General features: G+C 50.7%; 1 protein-coding gene across 1 annotated transcript; it reads left to right on the top strand.

Annotated features, from left to right (window-relative positions):
• Positions 1–1,832: 1,832 nt before the first annotated feature.
• PRSS55 (serine protease 55) lies at positions 1,833–14,382 on the top strand. Its single transcript, XM_063087702.1, has 7 exons — positions 1,833–1,908; positions 1,995–2,067; positions 3,091–3,176; positions 4,033–4,225; positions 5,458–5,708; positions 7,044–7,186; positions 14,053–14,382. The coding sequence occupies exons 1-7, from the start codon at positions 1,833–1,835 to the stop codon at positions 14,353–14,355; spliced, it is 1,125 nt and encodes a 374-aa protein (XP_062943772.1). The 3' UTR covers positions 14,356–14,382.
• Positions 14,383–16,824: the final 2,442 nt, after the last annotated feature.

Genomic DNA, 16,824 nt, shown 5'->3' with positions numbered 1-16,824 from the left:
TGAGGCACCATCCTGGAACCAGAGCCCAAGCCTGCCAGCACCTTGATCTTGGACTTCCCAGCCTCCAGAACTGTGAGAGAATACGTTTCTGTTCTTTATAATTACAGTCTGTGGGATTCTGTTACAGCAACACACATGGACTAAGACAGTCGAAGAACCGCTGGCCAAGACTTTGGTATAGTCAATGAGGCAATGCCCCCTGGGGGTCTCAAGCTCAGCCAGGCAGTGTCACTGAGCAGACTATCTATAACATCATCTGCCTTCTTTCCTCTTTGAATTTCTGCAGATACCTTCTAGCACTGAAATTGCTCTCCCCGCAGTCTGCGAGGCTGGACATTGTGGCTCTGTCCCTTCCCATCTGTTCCACCGTGAGTTGGAGCACGCTGCAATACACCGTTAATGTGAAGAGGATTTGCAAAGCAATGCTGAACAGTGGATGGGGATTTCATAGGAAATAGCAGCCCGAGTCATGTTCACAGGAGGAATATAGATGGCACAGGGTGGTCTTCAGAAGAAAATAGATCTTTCTGGAGGTGAGCTGTGATTTGGTTCAGATACTTCCGCAGAAAATGAGCAGTGGTCTGCAGTGGGTATGCCGGCCCTCCCTACCTGCCCACCCGTGAAGTCAGCTCTTGTCCTCTGTTCCCTGATCAGACCAGAGCCTGGCTCCTCCCCTCCACCCTCACGCCCAGAACCAACAGAAACTGAGCCGAGGAGAAAGTCATCATCATTCAGCAGCAGACGGGGAGGAAGTCCGAGGAAGGGGAGACTGAGTCCAAATCAGACCCAGCAGGAAAGGCAGGGAGCTTCCCTGAGGTCACCCTGACAACCAAGGACCAGGGCCAGGTGGCCAAGTGTGCTTTGGGACCCCCGCCCACCCGCCAGGAGGGAAAGGCTGAGCCCTTCCTCCGGGCCAGGAATTCTGTCTCCCAGGAGACAAGCAGGTGGGAAAGTGCCATCCCGTGCCACTCAGCGGGCGTGGCTCAGCCCTCAGAGGGGACACTGGGTGGGGAGGAGCGGATGGCCTGGAACTGCTGCTCCCTGGAATGCAGCCGGAGCCCCCGCCGTGTGCGGGGACAAGGGCCCTGCCCGCCGTGCGTGTTGTTTGGGCGTCCCGTGAGCACAGCGCCCTTTGCCGCAGGCAAGAAGGCCGAGTGAGCGGGCGGCAGCTGAATCCACTTCCAACCCCAGCCTGGCCAGTGGCCGCCGGCAGAGCCGGGGTGCTCCAAGTCCCTCAGCCGAGTCAGTTCCGTGCCTGAGTCACTGATGGCGGGTGAGGCCGTGCACCGGGCCTTTCCATCGGGGTCCAATTTCTTCATCTCTAGGAATGGGCAGGGGCCGGCAGGAAGTTGGGGACTGTGTGAATAAACCCAGAAAGTGGCAGGGGCAGGGAATGTCACCTGCAGGGCAGGGCATGAGGAGAGACCTGTGAGACCCACACCTGGGCAACTGTGCCACGCGGCCGCTGGTGTTGGGAGAGGCTCCAGGCCTTCTGGGACCCCCTGCCCTTTCCCCAGGGTCTGGCCCAGTGGCTCCACCCTCAGACCTTACCCACATGCTCAGAGAAGCCCGACCGAGCAGGCTCCGTGGAGGAGGGGGCACAGGGCCTAAAACAGTCTGAAGGGCCCCGAGCAGGGAGAGCCCTCCAGGGCAGCTCAGATAAGAAAGGCCTCAAGCATGAGGTCCCTTTGTGCCACCACCATCTTAGAACTCTGTGTGACCTCAGCCCGGGTTCTCAACCCCGCAGCCCACTGTGACGTCACCAGCGAGCTCCAGCTCTGAGAAGGGCGGCCTGGCCGGGTCACTCCCCTTTGCCTGGCCTCCGTCCTCCCATGCCCAGTGCAGCCAAGGCCATGCTGCTGCTCGCAGTACTGTTGCTCATGTGGCCAGCCGAGGTGGTAGATCTTGGTATGTGGACTCCTCTCCTGTAGCCAGAACAGCCGTCTCAGGCAGGGCTGGGGTGACAGCCGCCCTCCCCCCCACACCCTGTCCAGTCAGTGGTGAGCACTGGGGCAAAGGGAGAGAGCGGGATGGTGACCTCACTCAGGTGCTGACAGCCACCAGGAGGCCAGCTCGCAGGAGACAGGACAGGAGCTGGATGTTTTCCCGTCCTCCCTCCTCCAAACCACTTCTCTTTCCTCCCTGCTACTCCCCAGCCCAAAGTATGACCTCTCTAACCTTGAGTTTGGGTTTTGAATCCTGAGACTTTATCCTCGACGAAATCATAGAGTGCCTGGAAACCTGTCCCCAGGATTAGGTGAGGGGCAGCCTCCAACTCAGAGACTGAGAGAGAGTGTGGCAGGAGCTTCCGACGGACTCAACAGGGTCAAGTTCAAGGATGCTTCTGCTCCCAGCAGCCAGCTCCTTGCAGCCCTCTGATGGGTCATTTCTCTCTCCGAGGGGTGGCCGAAGCTGGAGGGAGCTGGGTTCCTCAGCAGCTGCTGTGGGCCAAGTTGTCCCCATGTTGAATGGCTGCGTCACCGCAATGGGGTCCTGCTCTCAGCCATTGTGTGAGTGAGACGTGCTGCGTCTCACCCAGGTTGAGAATGTGCCCAAAGTCACGCTGCAGGGAAGTGGTAGGGCCGTCTGCCTGACCTGCACCAGGCTGTGCCTCGGTTGTCCCGCCTGTAGAACGGGGATAGAAATGCTGCACCTGCCTTGCGGGCGGCTGTGAAGACTGAGTGAACTGGTCATCGTCGCAAAGAGCTCCTGACAGTTCCTGACACACGGCGAGTGTGGGCGTGTCTGGTTGACACACTGCGAGTGTGGGCGTGTCTGGTAGATAAAATGAGACATCCAGGAAAGTGCAGATCCAAAAGTCCTGCAGAGAGCTTTATGCACTGCTGACCACCGAAGGCCTTTGACTGACTCCAATATACTTATTTCCTTAAATCAAAAATGACCACCAGTGGGTCGCTCCAACCCGCACTGCACCATCCTGCGAGCCTCTGTTGAGCTGATGGTTGGACAATTAGCATCGAGAAAGAGACCAGAGGGGGCCTGGGGCTCTTTGGAGTCAAACTCACTGCCATTCCAGAACACAAGACAGACGTTAGGTCAGTGGGTGTCACCGAGCACCTCCCCCTCCAGGGGTGAGGAGCTGGGCCTGGCCTCTGTCCAGAAGGTGGCCTCGCTCCTCAGCACAGGCCGCTGCAGCCTCGACTCTCGGCCTTCCAGTCAGGAGCTGCTCTGCATGGACTAGGCTACAACAGTCAGGGCTTTCTGAGACGTTCTGGAACTTTCTGTGCCAACCTTGTGGTTTCCCATGTGTGTGAGTCTTGTGGAGCTGCTGTAACAGATTTCCACAAACTTAGTGGTTTAAACAGCACAAATTTCTTATCTGACAGTTCTGTAGAATAAAAATCCAACAGGGGTCTCTGAGGACCACGTTCACAGTGTCGGCAGGACCGTGTTCCTGTGCGTGCTCTGTGGCTTTTGCTGGGCCGTTGCCAGCTCCCAGAGGCTGCTCTGGGCCCCCCGCCTCCATCTTCAAAGCTGGCCGTGCTGTGTCTCTCTGTGCCTTCCTTCCCTAGCCAGAGCCGCCTTTGATTTTTCCTCTCGTACCTCCCTTCACCACTTAAGACCCTTGGGATGACACTGGGCCCACTCAATATCCAGGATAATCTCCATTTTGAAGTCAGCTGATTAGCAGCCTCAATTCCATCTCCAAAGCCCCTCTTGCCTTGTAAGGTAAAATATTCACAGGTTTCAAGACTTGGCCCACTAAAACTTGGACACCTTTGGGGGGCATTATTCTGCCTACCGCACAGGGTTGGCTTTGGACAGTATTTTCCTCCGATGTCTCCGGGATGAGAGCAGAAACAAGCTCAGATCACAATTCTAGGCTCTTACCACCACATCCTGACCTCTGCACACCCAAAATAAAGCACCCGTCAGCTTACCCATGTCACCGGGGGCCGCATGGCCAAGCTCAGTGTCTCATCTCTAGAAAGGGGACAATAATATGGCACCTGCCCAAGTGGGTGCCGACTAGGTGTCCCTTCTCCCTTCCATTCTCTTCCATTCCTCCAGGGTGTGGCGAAAGACCCGTCTTCGAGGGAACCACTCGACACTCGAGAATCGTAGGGGGGATGGAGGCAGAGGTGGGTGAGTTTCCGTGGCAGGTGAGCATCCAGGCAGGAAACGAGCACTTCTGTGGAGGCACAGTCCTCAGCAAATGGTGGGTCCTCACCGCCGCTCACTGCTTTTATTCCGAGAACCTATCGTAAGTACTGAGAGCCCCGCCCTGCCGCTCTGCAGTGCCCACCCCGAGCACCTTCCCGCTCAAGCCAGACCCAATTGCTGACAGGGATCCAGGCTGTCCCATCCCACCCCTCCCTTCCAGCCCTGGAGTTGTAGAGGTGGCCAATCTGAGGCCTGTCACCCAGGGTTGATGACCAAGCTTCCCCGAGGCCATGCACTGTCCTCTCCAGGAGCATAGTGGCTCAGGGGAGCCAAAGGGCTTGGCCCATCTGCCTCTCCTAGGACAGTCAAGCCCTTCTGGGAGGAAATCCTTTCCATTCTGGAAATCCGGTTTCCTGGGCCGCCTGACCCCTACCTCCCTGCTCCTCGTGGTTTTCTCTGTGCTCCAGCAGATTGGGGGACATCTAGCATTTACTGATTACTAACCATGCACCTGCCACCCAGCTAAGAAACTTTACTTGTATTAACTCACTTCGTCAGACCATGACCCTCTGAGGTAGGCAGAAGGAATAACCCTACAGATAAGGAATAGCCTTTATAGATCAGGAAGCTGACGTTCAGTAAACTGAGGTAACTCACTCAAGGTACATGCCCAGTAGACAGAGGAGAGATCTGAATTCTGGCTCTCACACTGTGTGCTATGTTATACCACCATGAGAAAGTCTGAAGATACACAGGAAGGCTGCCTTTAAAGGGCTGATCAGAAACCTGGGGAAAGTTTCATCATGGCTTAACCAAGAAAACTATGGCACCTGTTCTCATGGGATACCTAGGGACTAGATATTGGAACATTCCTGGCCCTTCTGCCTGGATGAGAGTCCTGGATATTGACTTATTCCTGAAGATCCTTTCTGCATAGTCAGTAGTGGGTCCAGATTAAAATCTGTTCCTGGGTCTCTAATTGCTGATAGAAAAATCGATATAAAGCAGATGTCATACCTTTCCTGTCTGAGGCCAGTTTGATCTGTGCCAAGTGGTCTTCTGTGGACTCTTCTGAGTGCCCAAAGCTGGGCTCTACCTTGGCTGCTCACAGGAGCATCTCGTTGCCACTTCCAGGATCCTGAGGGAGCAGGGGTGCTGCTGGGGTCTGCCGCACTGGCTGTTTTTCCCCCTCTCCACCTTTTTCAAGTTCTCTCATCTGAGCAACAACCCCCGGCGCAGGCCCCTAGGACACTAGGGGATGTAGTCTCTCCAGGCACAGCAAGTACTGTGCACTTTAGTGACTCCCCTCCCCACCCGGTCCTATGCCACCAGTCCAAAAGATCTGAGCGTCGTGGTGGGGGCCAACGACCTAACCAGCTCGTCCGTGGAAGTAAAAGAGGTCACCAGCATTGTCAGCCACAAGAACTTCCAAAGAGCCAGCATGGACAACGACATCGCTTTGCTGCTGCTGGCCTCGCCTGTCAAGCTCAGTGGCCTGACGGTGCCCATCTGCCTGCCCTCACGGCCCCTGCCCACCAAGTGGCACGAGTGCTGGGTGGCAGGGTGGGGCCAGACCAATGCTGGTACGTGACCCCTCAGCATCTCCCGAGAGCAGCCAGGGCACAGCCACCAAACCTGAGGGGAGGGATGGGGGGAGGAGAGCAGGAGTGGAGCTGAGCAGATCCCTGCACACAGGGGCCTCATGATGGCCCAACTTCAGCCACCTCTGGGTGCTGGGGAAGCTTCTCCACGCTGAGACGCCAGGTCTGCACCAGTCCTAGGTGTGGTTTCATTGAGTCAGCCTGAGTGGTCTTGTCTGTGTGTGTAATCGGATTCTCCAGTTAGCCAGGAGCCCCCTGCCCCTCACCCTCAAACGTCTCCCTTGATTCACGCATGGACGTCTCCCACCTGCTTCCCGCAGGCATTCGTGACGCTGCCCTGGGCCGGGAATGTGATGGCCGTGCTGTGTGGTTGCCTTCTTAGACACGAGTCTGTCGTTACTTGTTCTTACCTTGTTATCTGGCCAAAATAGGAGAAGGTGTACTGGGGCAGAAAGGTGTGATGAGAGCTCGCTGGAATGTCCCCAAAGAAAGCCCAATAAAGCCAAAAGTGAGCAGGTGGGCGCGGACGGGAGCAGCACAGCTGCGTCTCAGGATCCGCAGGGACAGTTTGCAGCGAGCTGGGGCCTGGAAGCTGGAGGCGTTTCAGGAGCTTAGAGCCAGAGAGAACCTGGAGGGACACTGGTTCTGGGCTCAAGGCATCACTAAGAAGTTCGGAGTGGAGGAGGAGGCAGATGGGTGAATACAAGATTAAAAATACTCAGCAAGGCGAGGAATTACGAAATCTCTGTGTGGTCAGAGTTAATGAGACAGGGAGATGTTCAGGCATATTCCTAGCACCTGGCAGCCCCAAAAGGGCCTCTGCAAACCCCTCTAAAGACCCAGCCAACCTGCCCTTGCTGGAGGACCTAAAGCTTCTTCCCTGGGGTGCAAACCCTTCCTGCATGGCCCATGTGAGTGAAGTGTCCTGCGTGTGTCATAAAAAGTAGCAGCAGCACACACATTGAAGAGGCAGGAGCACCCAGAGGAATGGCCGAGACCAGCTCCAAGGAGAAGTTGAGTCCATAGAGCTAGTTGGAGTCAAGCTGGAGGTCTTCTTGGAGGTGGAAGTGTGGTTTCAGATGAGAGGAATAATTTCAGTGGTGGGACTTGTGTGGAAAAGCTGGGGTGGGAAGTGGGTGAGCTTCAGGAGTGGGACCCCTGGAGGGAGTGGAGTGTGAGCACCTCAGGGAATGTGGGGGCAGGTGGCCCATGGCCAGTGGATGGGGGGCACGCAGGGTCCAGAGCACAGTCGGTTGCAACATCAGCACAGGGACCTGCTGCCTGGTAGCTTTTGTAACGTGTTTTCTGTCTGGGCAGCTGAGAAAAACTCCATGACGACCGATCTGATGAAGGTGCCGATGGTCATCATAGACTGGCAGGAATGTCTGAAGGTGTTTGCAGGACTTACCAAAAATATGCTATGTGCCGGGTACCAGAATGAAAGCTACGACGCCTGCCAGGTAACTAGCAGGGACCCCTCGCCCTCCAGCACTCACCCTCTCCCCTGCAAATGTAAGCCGTCAGCCATGGGCATGGGGACAGGGACTGCAGGGCCTCTGGCTGCTCCTCAGGGGAACAGCCCTCTTGGGCTATCAGTGCACGCTGTGGAGTCCATCAGCAGTGACCCTGCATAAATACTTCTGATCTTCTTCTGGTATGTTAAGTAGATAGAGCTCCAAGGTTTTCCCACTTCTGGAAATTCTTAAAATGGAAAAAGCCAAGAAAGATTGAGATCCATACAAAAAGTCATTTTAATTTGTGAATTTAGCAACTTGGTTGAGCACACTAGGCCCTGGGGCCGTGTACGAGGTGTGGCCTCTCACCCTGGGAGCCCTCAGTCTCTTGGACAGGCAGTCGGGTGCACGTGGGTTTCATTGAACCAAAATCTGATCTCTTAGCTTCTCTTTAATAAAATGAACACAAAAATTTAAAAAGAAAATAATTTTGATGTGTGGCTAAAAAAATAGAAACAAATCCAGAGACTAGCTTCCTCTGGCTCTAAAGAAAAAGATGAGATTTGTCTTTAAAGCTCAGAGATGCTCGTCTGTCTGGGGAGGAGTCACCCTGATGAAAGCTGAGGAAGTGTCTGCCCCCCCGCCCCAGGCTGGGCAGTGGAGTTGGCCACTGGTGGAAAACCGCAAATGCAGATGTTAAATACTCTGTGCAGTCAGTGATGGAGAGGCTGCCTGCGGAAGGGGAGGGTATTTATCTAAGGATTATCTATAATTGTTTAATGGGACGACATTGGTAGTTTTCCCTGGTAGACTGAGTCTCGGCCTTGGGAGGGGGTTGCTGGGACAGGGGCTAGGGACAGCGAGGACAAAAGAGAGATGTGCTTGCAGTAAGAAGGAGTGGACCCCGCAGTACCAGGTCTGGGGGACTTCCTTGGGGAATACTGTGTGGACCCAAGGAGAGATGGAATAAATGTCACATGAACCTTGTGTTTTCTTCACTTTCTGGACAATTTAAAACATTACAGAACAAAAAAACAGAACTGGGACTTCTGGTTCCAGACAAGATGAAGCAGGCATATTTCTCCCAATCCCTCCCACTAAATCCAGCTCAAAGCACCGGACGTGACATTGTAGCATGAAGACAAAAGGCTCTGAAAGGAGGACATAATGAGGTGGGTGGCTGGAGACCCCAGTACTGAAGAAATGACACAGCAGTGAGTTCCCTGGGTTTTCTTTTTGCCTCTTATATATCCCAGACTGGATGCTGGAGAAGACTGCAACCCAGAAATGCCAATGGCTACAGACAAAAGGTAATAATAACACCCCCTCCAAAAGAAAAAAAATAAATAAATAAGAGAAACCTTCTCACTTTTGCCAAAGGACTGGGAAACGGGCAACCTAGCAAGACAGAAACTTTCTGACAATAAACATTCTAGTGTAGCAAATACCCAGGAAAAACCCTCTCCATCAACCAAGCGGACGGCCTTGGCTTCCCCACCTCCCGGCACACCAGGGTGGTGTCAGAGGAGGCTGAATGGGAAGCCTGGACTTTCGCCACCAGCAGCAGCACCGTGGGTGCCGTGGGAGCCTTCTGAACAGCCTGGATTTGCACCCACGCCAGCCGTATAGAGTTGGTGTGCTCCTCCCCAACTCCAGTTTTGCAAGAGTCCTGCTACATCAAAATACTTAAATGAGAACCAGAGTCTTGTAACATAACACCCAAAATGTCTAGGACATGTCACAGCTAGAATAGAGAGTTGCACTAATATACATGGATTCAGTTATATTGATAAACATAGGATAAGGAAAAATAAAGTAGAAATGTTGGTAAAGAATCTTTTTTTAAAACTGAAAGCTATTAATTCCTACAGTAAAAATTACAATTAAAATTTAACTTACAATGGATCATGTACAAGGATACTTCAAAACATTCATGGAAAATGGAATTAAAACATCATATGAATCTTTCCATAAATGTTTTGAAGTACCCTTGTACTTAAGTGTACAACTATAAAAACTTTTATGGAAAAAACCACAGAAGAACTTTTGGGACCTCTTCGAGTTGACTCCAAAAACACAATTGTTGAAAGGAAAAATTGGTAAACTGGACTTCAACGATATTATAAACTTTTGCCCTGTGAAAGACCCTGTCAAGATGAAAAGATGAGCTACAGCCTGGGGAACACATCCAGCAAGAGGTTGCACCTAGTATGTGTGAGGAACTCTCAACCTCAACAGTAACAAAACAAAACGATCCACAAGCAATCCAATTAGGAAATGGGCCAACAGACCTGTCACTGAAGAGGCTTTGCAGATGGCGAATGAGAACGTGAAAAGAGGCTCAGCACTTGGAGCCATCAGGGAAATGCACAGTGAAAGATGTCATTCTACAATTCTCGGAATGTGTAAAATAAAAAACTGATAACATCAGATGCTGACGAGGATGCAGAGAAACCGGATCATTGACACCTTGCTAGTGGGAATTTAAAATGGTCCAACCACTGTGGAAAACAGTTGGGCAGTTTCTTAAAAAAATAAGTGTGCCCTTGCCATATAACACAGAAAATGTCACTGTTGGGCTGTTGTTTCCTAGAGAACTGAAGGCTTATGTTCATGCAAGAACCTGTATAGGAATGTTTATAACAGTTTTATTCATAGTAGCTGAAAGTTGGAAATAAATGTGCTTCAACACATGGCTATGGTAAATAGACGGTGGCCCGTGCACACCAGGCAGCACCCCTCAGCAATAAAAGGAGAGAGGTACGGGTTCATGCACCAACACATGTGGACCTTAGAAACGTACGTCATGGGAAACAAGCCAAGTCCCAAATAGAATCCCATACTGCACGATTCTATTTACACAACGTTCTTGAAATGGAGAACAGGCCAGGGGTGCAGGAGGGGTTGGGGGTGGGAGGGAAGTGATTGTGTCTATGAAAAAGCAACACGAGGGATCCTTGTGATGACAGAATCCTTCTGTGTCCCTACCATATCAAGTCGTGTCAGTATCATGGTTGTGATATTGTACTCACACTCCCCATTTAATAGATGAGAAAACAGGGATTCAGAATTTAAGTGATTTGTCCAAAGTCCAGTGTCAGGTACTGATGGGGCCAAGCCTGGACCCAGGTTGCTCGCTTCTCCCCGCAGCTGGGCAGGAGAGAAGTTACGTGTCATAATGTATTGCACAGTGGTGAGCATGGGAGGCTCTTGTGGTCAGCACGGTTTCTCACCAGACAGGCCCCTGGGAGAAAGCCCCTCTTAGGTGTCATCAGCACTGGCTTCTTGCTGACTGAGGCCCGACCCTCCTTTGGGGCAGTCCTTGCTTTATTTTCAAGAGCAAGAGAGAAAATATGTAAGGCATAAAACCATAAAAGGACATTATTTTACAGTGGCCCCTCTGGGACCCAGTAGTTTGTGAAGGGAACCTCTGTTTCCTGAATGTACAAGTAATGTTTGTAACATACAAAGATAAAATAACAATACTAATACATTTCTGGAACATTTACTGCACAGGCCCTGTGCCAAGTGATTTATAGATTCTTTTCATTTCGTCTGCCAACAATCTTAGTAAGTAGCTGGTATTATCTCCATTTTAATGATGCAGAAACTGAGGCTTTAAAGAGTTCAGTTACTTGCCCAAGGATAGTTCTCTCCCTGTTATGTAAAAAAATAATCAAGGCAACATTTTAATAAGATTTGTATAACACGTATGCCTTCATAAAATGAAGACAATTATAAAAACAACATTCAAGGAAGGAGCTATTTGAGTGGAAATTCCACTGATGTGGTTCTTGTCCCAAGACTTTAAAACAGAAGCAGCAGAAAGAAAAGAACACACTCACCCACAAAAAACAGACACGTGTCAGAGGCAATGTTTTGTACCAGAAAAGGTGATTTTGGTTTTTGTCCTCGAGCAGCTTCGAGCCCCAACCACCAGCCCTTTCAGGTTCATGGTGAAGAAGTATGTGTTTCTCTGGTGATGCATTCCACAGTCAGACCACACTCCACCAGAGCACAATTTACTCATCCTCTTCCCAGTACTTTGTCTTCGTTAGTTGTAGCCTGTGACCTTGGAGTTAGTCCTCACCGTTCATACCCAGTGTCCATCCGTGGCCAGTTGCCAGGTCATTCGGTTTCAATCCATCTCCCTCTCTGTCTCAACCTGCTCATGCCCTGGTTCAGACCCTCACCTTTTTTTTTTTTTTTTTACCTTCTCTTAACTGATCCCTTGACTCCCCTCCAACATATGAGAGGTCTTCAAAAAGTTGATGAAAAATGCATGTTATGAAAAAACTATCGATGGATTGCAAATTTCTTTTGCACCAAAATTATTTTATACTAATTTGTTACAACATGTCTGAGCAGGATCAAGTTGGAGGCACCAAGAAATTTCAGACGTCAGTTTGAAAAGAGTCCATGTCAGAGCAGCATGAGTTCTGCTAAAATTGAAGCAAGAACAAGCATCTCATTCATGGTGAAGTTGGGTGGAAGAATGTGGAAATCACTGATGCTTTAGGAAAAGTTTATGGGGGCAATGCCCCAAACAAACTAGCAGTTTACAGATGGATAACTTGTTTTAAGAAGGGACAAGACAATGTGGAATATAAAGCCTACAACAGCAGACCCTCCACATCAATTTGTGTGAAGATAATCAATCTTGTTCATGCTCCGATTGAAGAGGACCAATGGTTAACAGGAGAAACAATAATCAATACCATAGACATCTCAACTGGTTCAGCTGACACACTTCTGACCGGAAAATTACAGTTGAGGAAACTTTCTGTTCAATGGGTATCAAGACTGTTGTGCCCAATTGGTTCAGACAAGAGCAGAGCTTTCAATGGAAATTTAAACAAGAGGTCCTGAAGCATTTCTTCAAAGAATTTTAACAGGAAATGAAACATGGCTTTACCATACCATCCTGAAGACAAAGCACAATCAAAATCATGGCTACCAAGAGGTGGAAGGAGTCCAGTCAAAGCAGAAGTGGACCTGTCAAGAGTAAGGGTCCTGGCAATAGTTTTTTGGGATGCTCGAGGTATTTTGCTTGTTGACTTTCCCAAGGGCCCAAGAACAATAACATCTTTTTATTATGAGAGTGTTTTGAGAAACTTAGCCAAAGCTTCAGTAGAAAAATGCCCAGGAAAGCTTCACCAGAGAGTCTTTTTCCCCCATGACAATGCTCCTGCTCATTCCTCTCATCAAACAAGGACAATTTTGTAAGGGTTTCAACGGGTAATCATTAGGCATCCCCCTTCCAGTCCTGATCTGGCTCCTTCTGACTTCTTGTTTCCTAATCTTAAAAAGTCTTTAAAGGGCGCCCATTTTTCTTCAGTTAATAATGCAAAAAAGACTGCATTGACATTGTTACCAGTAACTTCAGTTCTTTAGGCATGGACTAAAATGGCTTACAAAAGTAAGCCTTGTCTTGAACTTGATGGGGCTTATGTTTAGAAATAAAGTTATTTATTTTTTAAAATTTTTATCTTTTAGTTCCATTTTCCATGAACTTTTTGAGGTCCTCTCATGTTCTTCCCATCAAATTCCTATTCATCCTTCAAGGTAAATGCCTTGAAGTCTTTCCTGACAAAACTTTCCCTCAACAGAACCCACCCTCTGCTCTGCACTGCCTTTATAACTTGTTCATATTCCCCTGTCCCATCAAATACAGTTATCCCATCTGCTTACATTGTCATCTCCCCCAATAGACCATAGGGTCCAGAGTCCCACATGCCTGACAATTAGTTTTTCCTCAATGAAGATTTGTTCAATGCAAGTGATCAAACCTCTTCTGGCCCTCAATTTTCTAATTACAAAATGGGAATCAAAATGCCCACCTTGCAAAGATGTGAGGTGGTGGGTTGATGGGAAAAAAAAGTCGAGGAGCTAACACTGCACCTTGTGCAGCATGGCCGGGAAATGTGGATCCTTGTCCTCCTCTTTAGAGTTCGTTATAATGCTCTGTTCACCCTAGTCACCGTGTTAGGATCACAGAAAGGGAGACCGTCTCTTCACTGGAGAAAGACCACTTGCAAGGTTGTAGCTGCTCGGCTTCTCTGGAGAGAGGGTGGCATAGCAAAGGTGGACAGGGGGACAGGCTTTGGCAGCAGGAAATCCTGGGTTCAGCTCTGGCTGGGCTCCTAGACAACCTTCAGCAAGCCTTTTGTTCTCCTTGAGCCTCATGTTGCTTACATTAACATGGATGAGAGGAAGCCACATGAGCACGTGGTACCCGGTGAGGGCTTGGACACATTCCCTATATGATTGGCAACCATGGGAGTCACAGCCCCATGTGATTTCATTTTGGAAGAGCCACACATTCCAAACAGCTCAGCTCACTGGCCCTGAGCAAACACCCACACCAAAGACTTGTGTCATTCTCCCCACGCCTCTGGAAGAACATCGAGGACACCCTGCTCACAACCCTGGCAACACTCCTCCTGTCCCCTTCTCTTTCCTGCCTGTTTCAGCCCTTTCCAGAGCCTTCGATTGGGTAAGACCCACAAAACTGGTCTCTGCTCTTCCCTCTGCCTGCGCAGCTCACCATGCCTCCCTGTTCCACATCTCTCTGCTGCAGCTGGAGTCAACTTTTCTCCCACAGCCTCCCTCCTCCTTCCCGCTGCTCTGTCCTGTTCCATCCATGGCCCTGCACTCTGCTCTGACCCTGCAGCTCCCGGAGCCAGCATGACTGGAGCGTGCTCTTCCTGTGGAGACGGGATGGGGTGGCATGGGTGGCATTATGAGACTTCCTTTGGCAGCCTACAGTAAAAGGGAGGCCTACCAATTCCCATCCATGAGTGAGCTGCGCCCTGCCTCGAACAGACAGGTTAGGATGGGACTCACCACTCAACTGTGTTCTCTGCCCACAGGGTGACAGTGGGGGGGCGTTCGTCTGCACCCCGGGGCCTGGCATGAAGTGGTACCAGGTGGGCATCGTCAGCTGGGGAAGGAGCTGTGGACAGAAGGACACCCCAGGAATATACACCCTGCTGGAGAACTACAAGCTCTGGATCGAGAACGTGACCCAGCTGGAAGGAAGGCCCTTGAACACCAAGGAAATGAGGATCCCTCCCCAACATAAACCAAAGAGCTCCCGGGCCTCAGGGCTCCCAGAGCCAGAAAGCCTCTGCCTTCTGTCCTACATATTGTTCAGAGCTATTTTCTACCGATAATAAAACAGATGCTATTTTTTGACCAAAGGAGGGTGTTTTAGTCCGTTTTGTGTTGCTATAACAGAACACCTGAAACTGGGTAATTTATAAGGAAAAGAGATTTTTTTTGGCTCACGATTCTGGGACAGCTGCATCTGGCACAGGCCTCAGGCTTCTACTCATGGTGGAAAGCGGCAGGCAGCCAGTGGATACAAGCAGATCACAGGGCGAGAGGAAGCGAGAGAGAGAGAGAGAGAGGGGTGCCAGGGTCCTATAAACAACAAGCTCTCATGGAAACTAACAGAACGAGAACTCACTCATTAATCCTCCCACCTAGGAAGAGAATTAATCCATTCATGAGGGACCCTCCCCGTGTCTCAAACTGTCACACTGGGGATCAGATTTCCACATGAGTTCTGGTGGGACAACACATCCAAACTCTATTAGAGGGTGTGTGAGAACGTGCCACCAGCAGACGGCCTGGCTCCTGGTGAGAGCGAAGGGCCAGGATGCAAGGCTGACAACGAAAGTCTGGAGACCCGGTTGGGGAGTGGGCTTTGGGTCCCTGTATCAGTCCAGATTCTTTCCATTCCAGGGACAGTTACCCAACACAAACTGGCTTGAGCCAAAAAGGGATGTTTGTCAATATGTAATGGAAATATAGCTTTAACCCGCACAATTTGCTGGTATAGCTTTAACCTGCACAATTTGCTTCTGCAAACGCTTGCTAAAATGGGGAAACATATCTAAAGGCATTTTAAGTAAAGCAGCTTCTAAGGGGCTGTTGAAATGTAAAGCAGCTTCTAAGGGGCTATTAAGCAGCAGGGGGCCCAAGTACACTAAACATTTCAAGAAGGGGGTGGCCCCCACCCAGTTCCAGGGATGGGCTGGTTCCTTATCTAAAAGCCTCCTTGCCAGGCGCCAAGGAAGATATACGATTGAAAGAAGCGCCATTATCGGGGGTACCAGCCTACTAAAGCCCACCTGTAAATCTAAAGGCGCCACAGATCTACCAGGGTACCAGCCTGCTAGAGTCTGCCCATAAATCCAAGGGCGCCATGGATAACCAACAACTCATCCTGTCATAAAGATCTGTTCAGGAAAACGTGTATAAAAAGTGCTTGTGTTGTAAACTGGGGGCCGCTTTCCAAAAGGCAAAGCGCCCCAGCATGCTGGAAAAATAACATTCCTCTTGCTGATTGCAACGGTCCTGGTCTTGTGGTCTTTGTGAGGTGAGCCACTCCGGCGTGTAGGATTTGTGCTTGGTGCACGGGTCTTACAGATACACAAAACAACAATGACAACCAAAAAACCAAAAAAAAAAAAAAAAAAATCCCAAAAATGGGGGTGGTAGGATGGCTTCAGGCATGGCTGAATCTAGGTGCTGAACAGATGTCGACAGGGACAGTCATCTATGGCCATCACCTTCAAGAAGAGCTTCTTAGGGGTGGCCATAGTGACCACCACTACCTCTAGTTTACATCCTACCAGATCTGCAGTCCCAGCAGAAGGAGAGAGCTTTGTTCCTGACAACTCCAGCACATGTCTGTGGTCCAGCTCTCATGACCCAGGAAGCCCCCAGCCCTTGCTGCTCCAATCACTGTGCCCAGAAGTGATACTCTCCTAGCCTAGGCCTGAGTCCCATACCCACCCCAGGACCCCACAGAGGGCAGCCACCCAGAACCATGTGAACCGAGAGTAGGTGAAAAGGGTGGGTTCCCAAATGGAAATCAGGGTGCCATGAACAGAAAAAGGGGAATAGACACCGGAGATGTCCTTTGATCGTGGAAACGTGGCGGGCTGGCCTACCCTGGACCTGCCTGACTGATGTGGGTGGCCAGCCAAATCCCAGCATCTCAGGAGCTTCTAGAAAAACAACTACTGACGCTGCATTAGGACCATGGGAGGAGCAGGGATGGACTGGGAAGACGAAAGACTAGGAAGGTTTTTTCTCTCACAATCTTTCTGAAGATGTCAGCCATGCTGTAGGTCATGGGGAAAGCCTCCACTTAAAGCTTTGTGTTTTCGGGTTTTTCAAGATGGCGGCGGCTGCAGCAGATGGCGCGGAGTAGCTGAGGTGGAAAAGGTGGCCACTGGGCCTCAGGCAGCTGGGAAACTTGTGGACCTTCCTCTCGCCATCTCTTAAGGGAGGACTGCTGCTGCTGGCCGGTCGTGGGGGGTGACCGCCACTTTACCCCCGGCAGGAAAGGCTGCCTCATTTACAGGCAACAGCTTTGAAGTGTGGAGCAGGAAAAGAACTGTTTCTTAGCTGCAAAAGCGAGTCTCGAAACAGGGAACACGGCGCCAGGGCTGCTGTGGATGCAGACAGGACCCCAGAGGCTGGGGCCGCACTGAAGGCGGCCAGCTGCCCTATTCAGGATTAGAGGTTTCAGGCCGGCATTAAAGAAGATTCCTGGGAGCGCCCGAGCCGCGCCGCAACTGAACAGCCCGAGGCGGCAGCGGCCGAGAACTGGGAAGGCAACAAACCAG

The sequence above is a fragment of the Cynocephalus volans genome, chromosome 2 (genome assembly GCF_027409185.1).
Source record: "Cynocephalus volans isolate mCynVol1 chromosome 2, mCynVol1.pri, whole genome shotgun sequence".
Lineage (NCBI taxonomy): Eukaryota > Metazoa > Chordata > Mammalia > Dermoptera > Cynocephalidae > Cynocephalus > Cynocephalus volans.
Note: the sequence above shows the minus strand (reverse complement) of the source record. Positions and strands in the feature narration are given on the sequence as shown.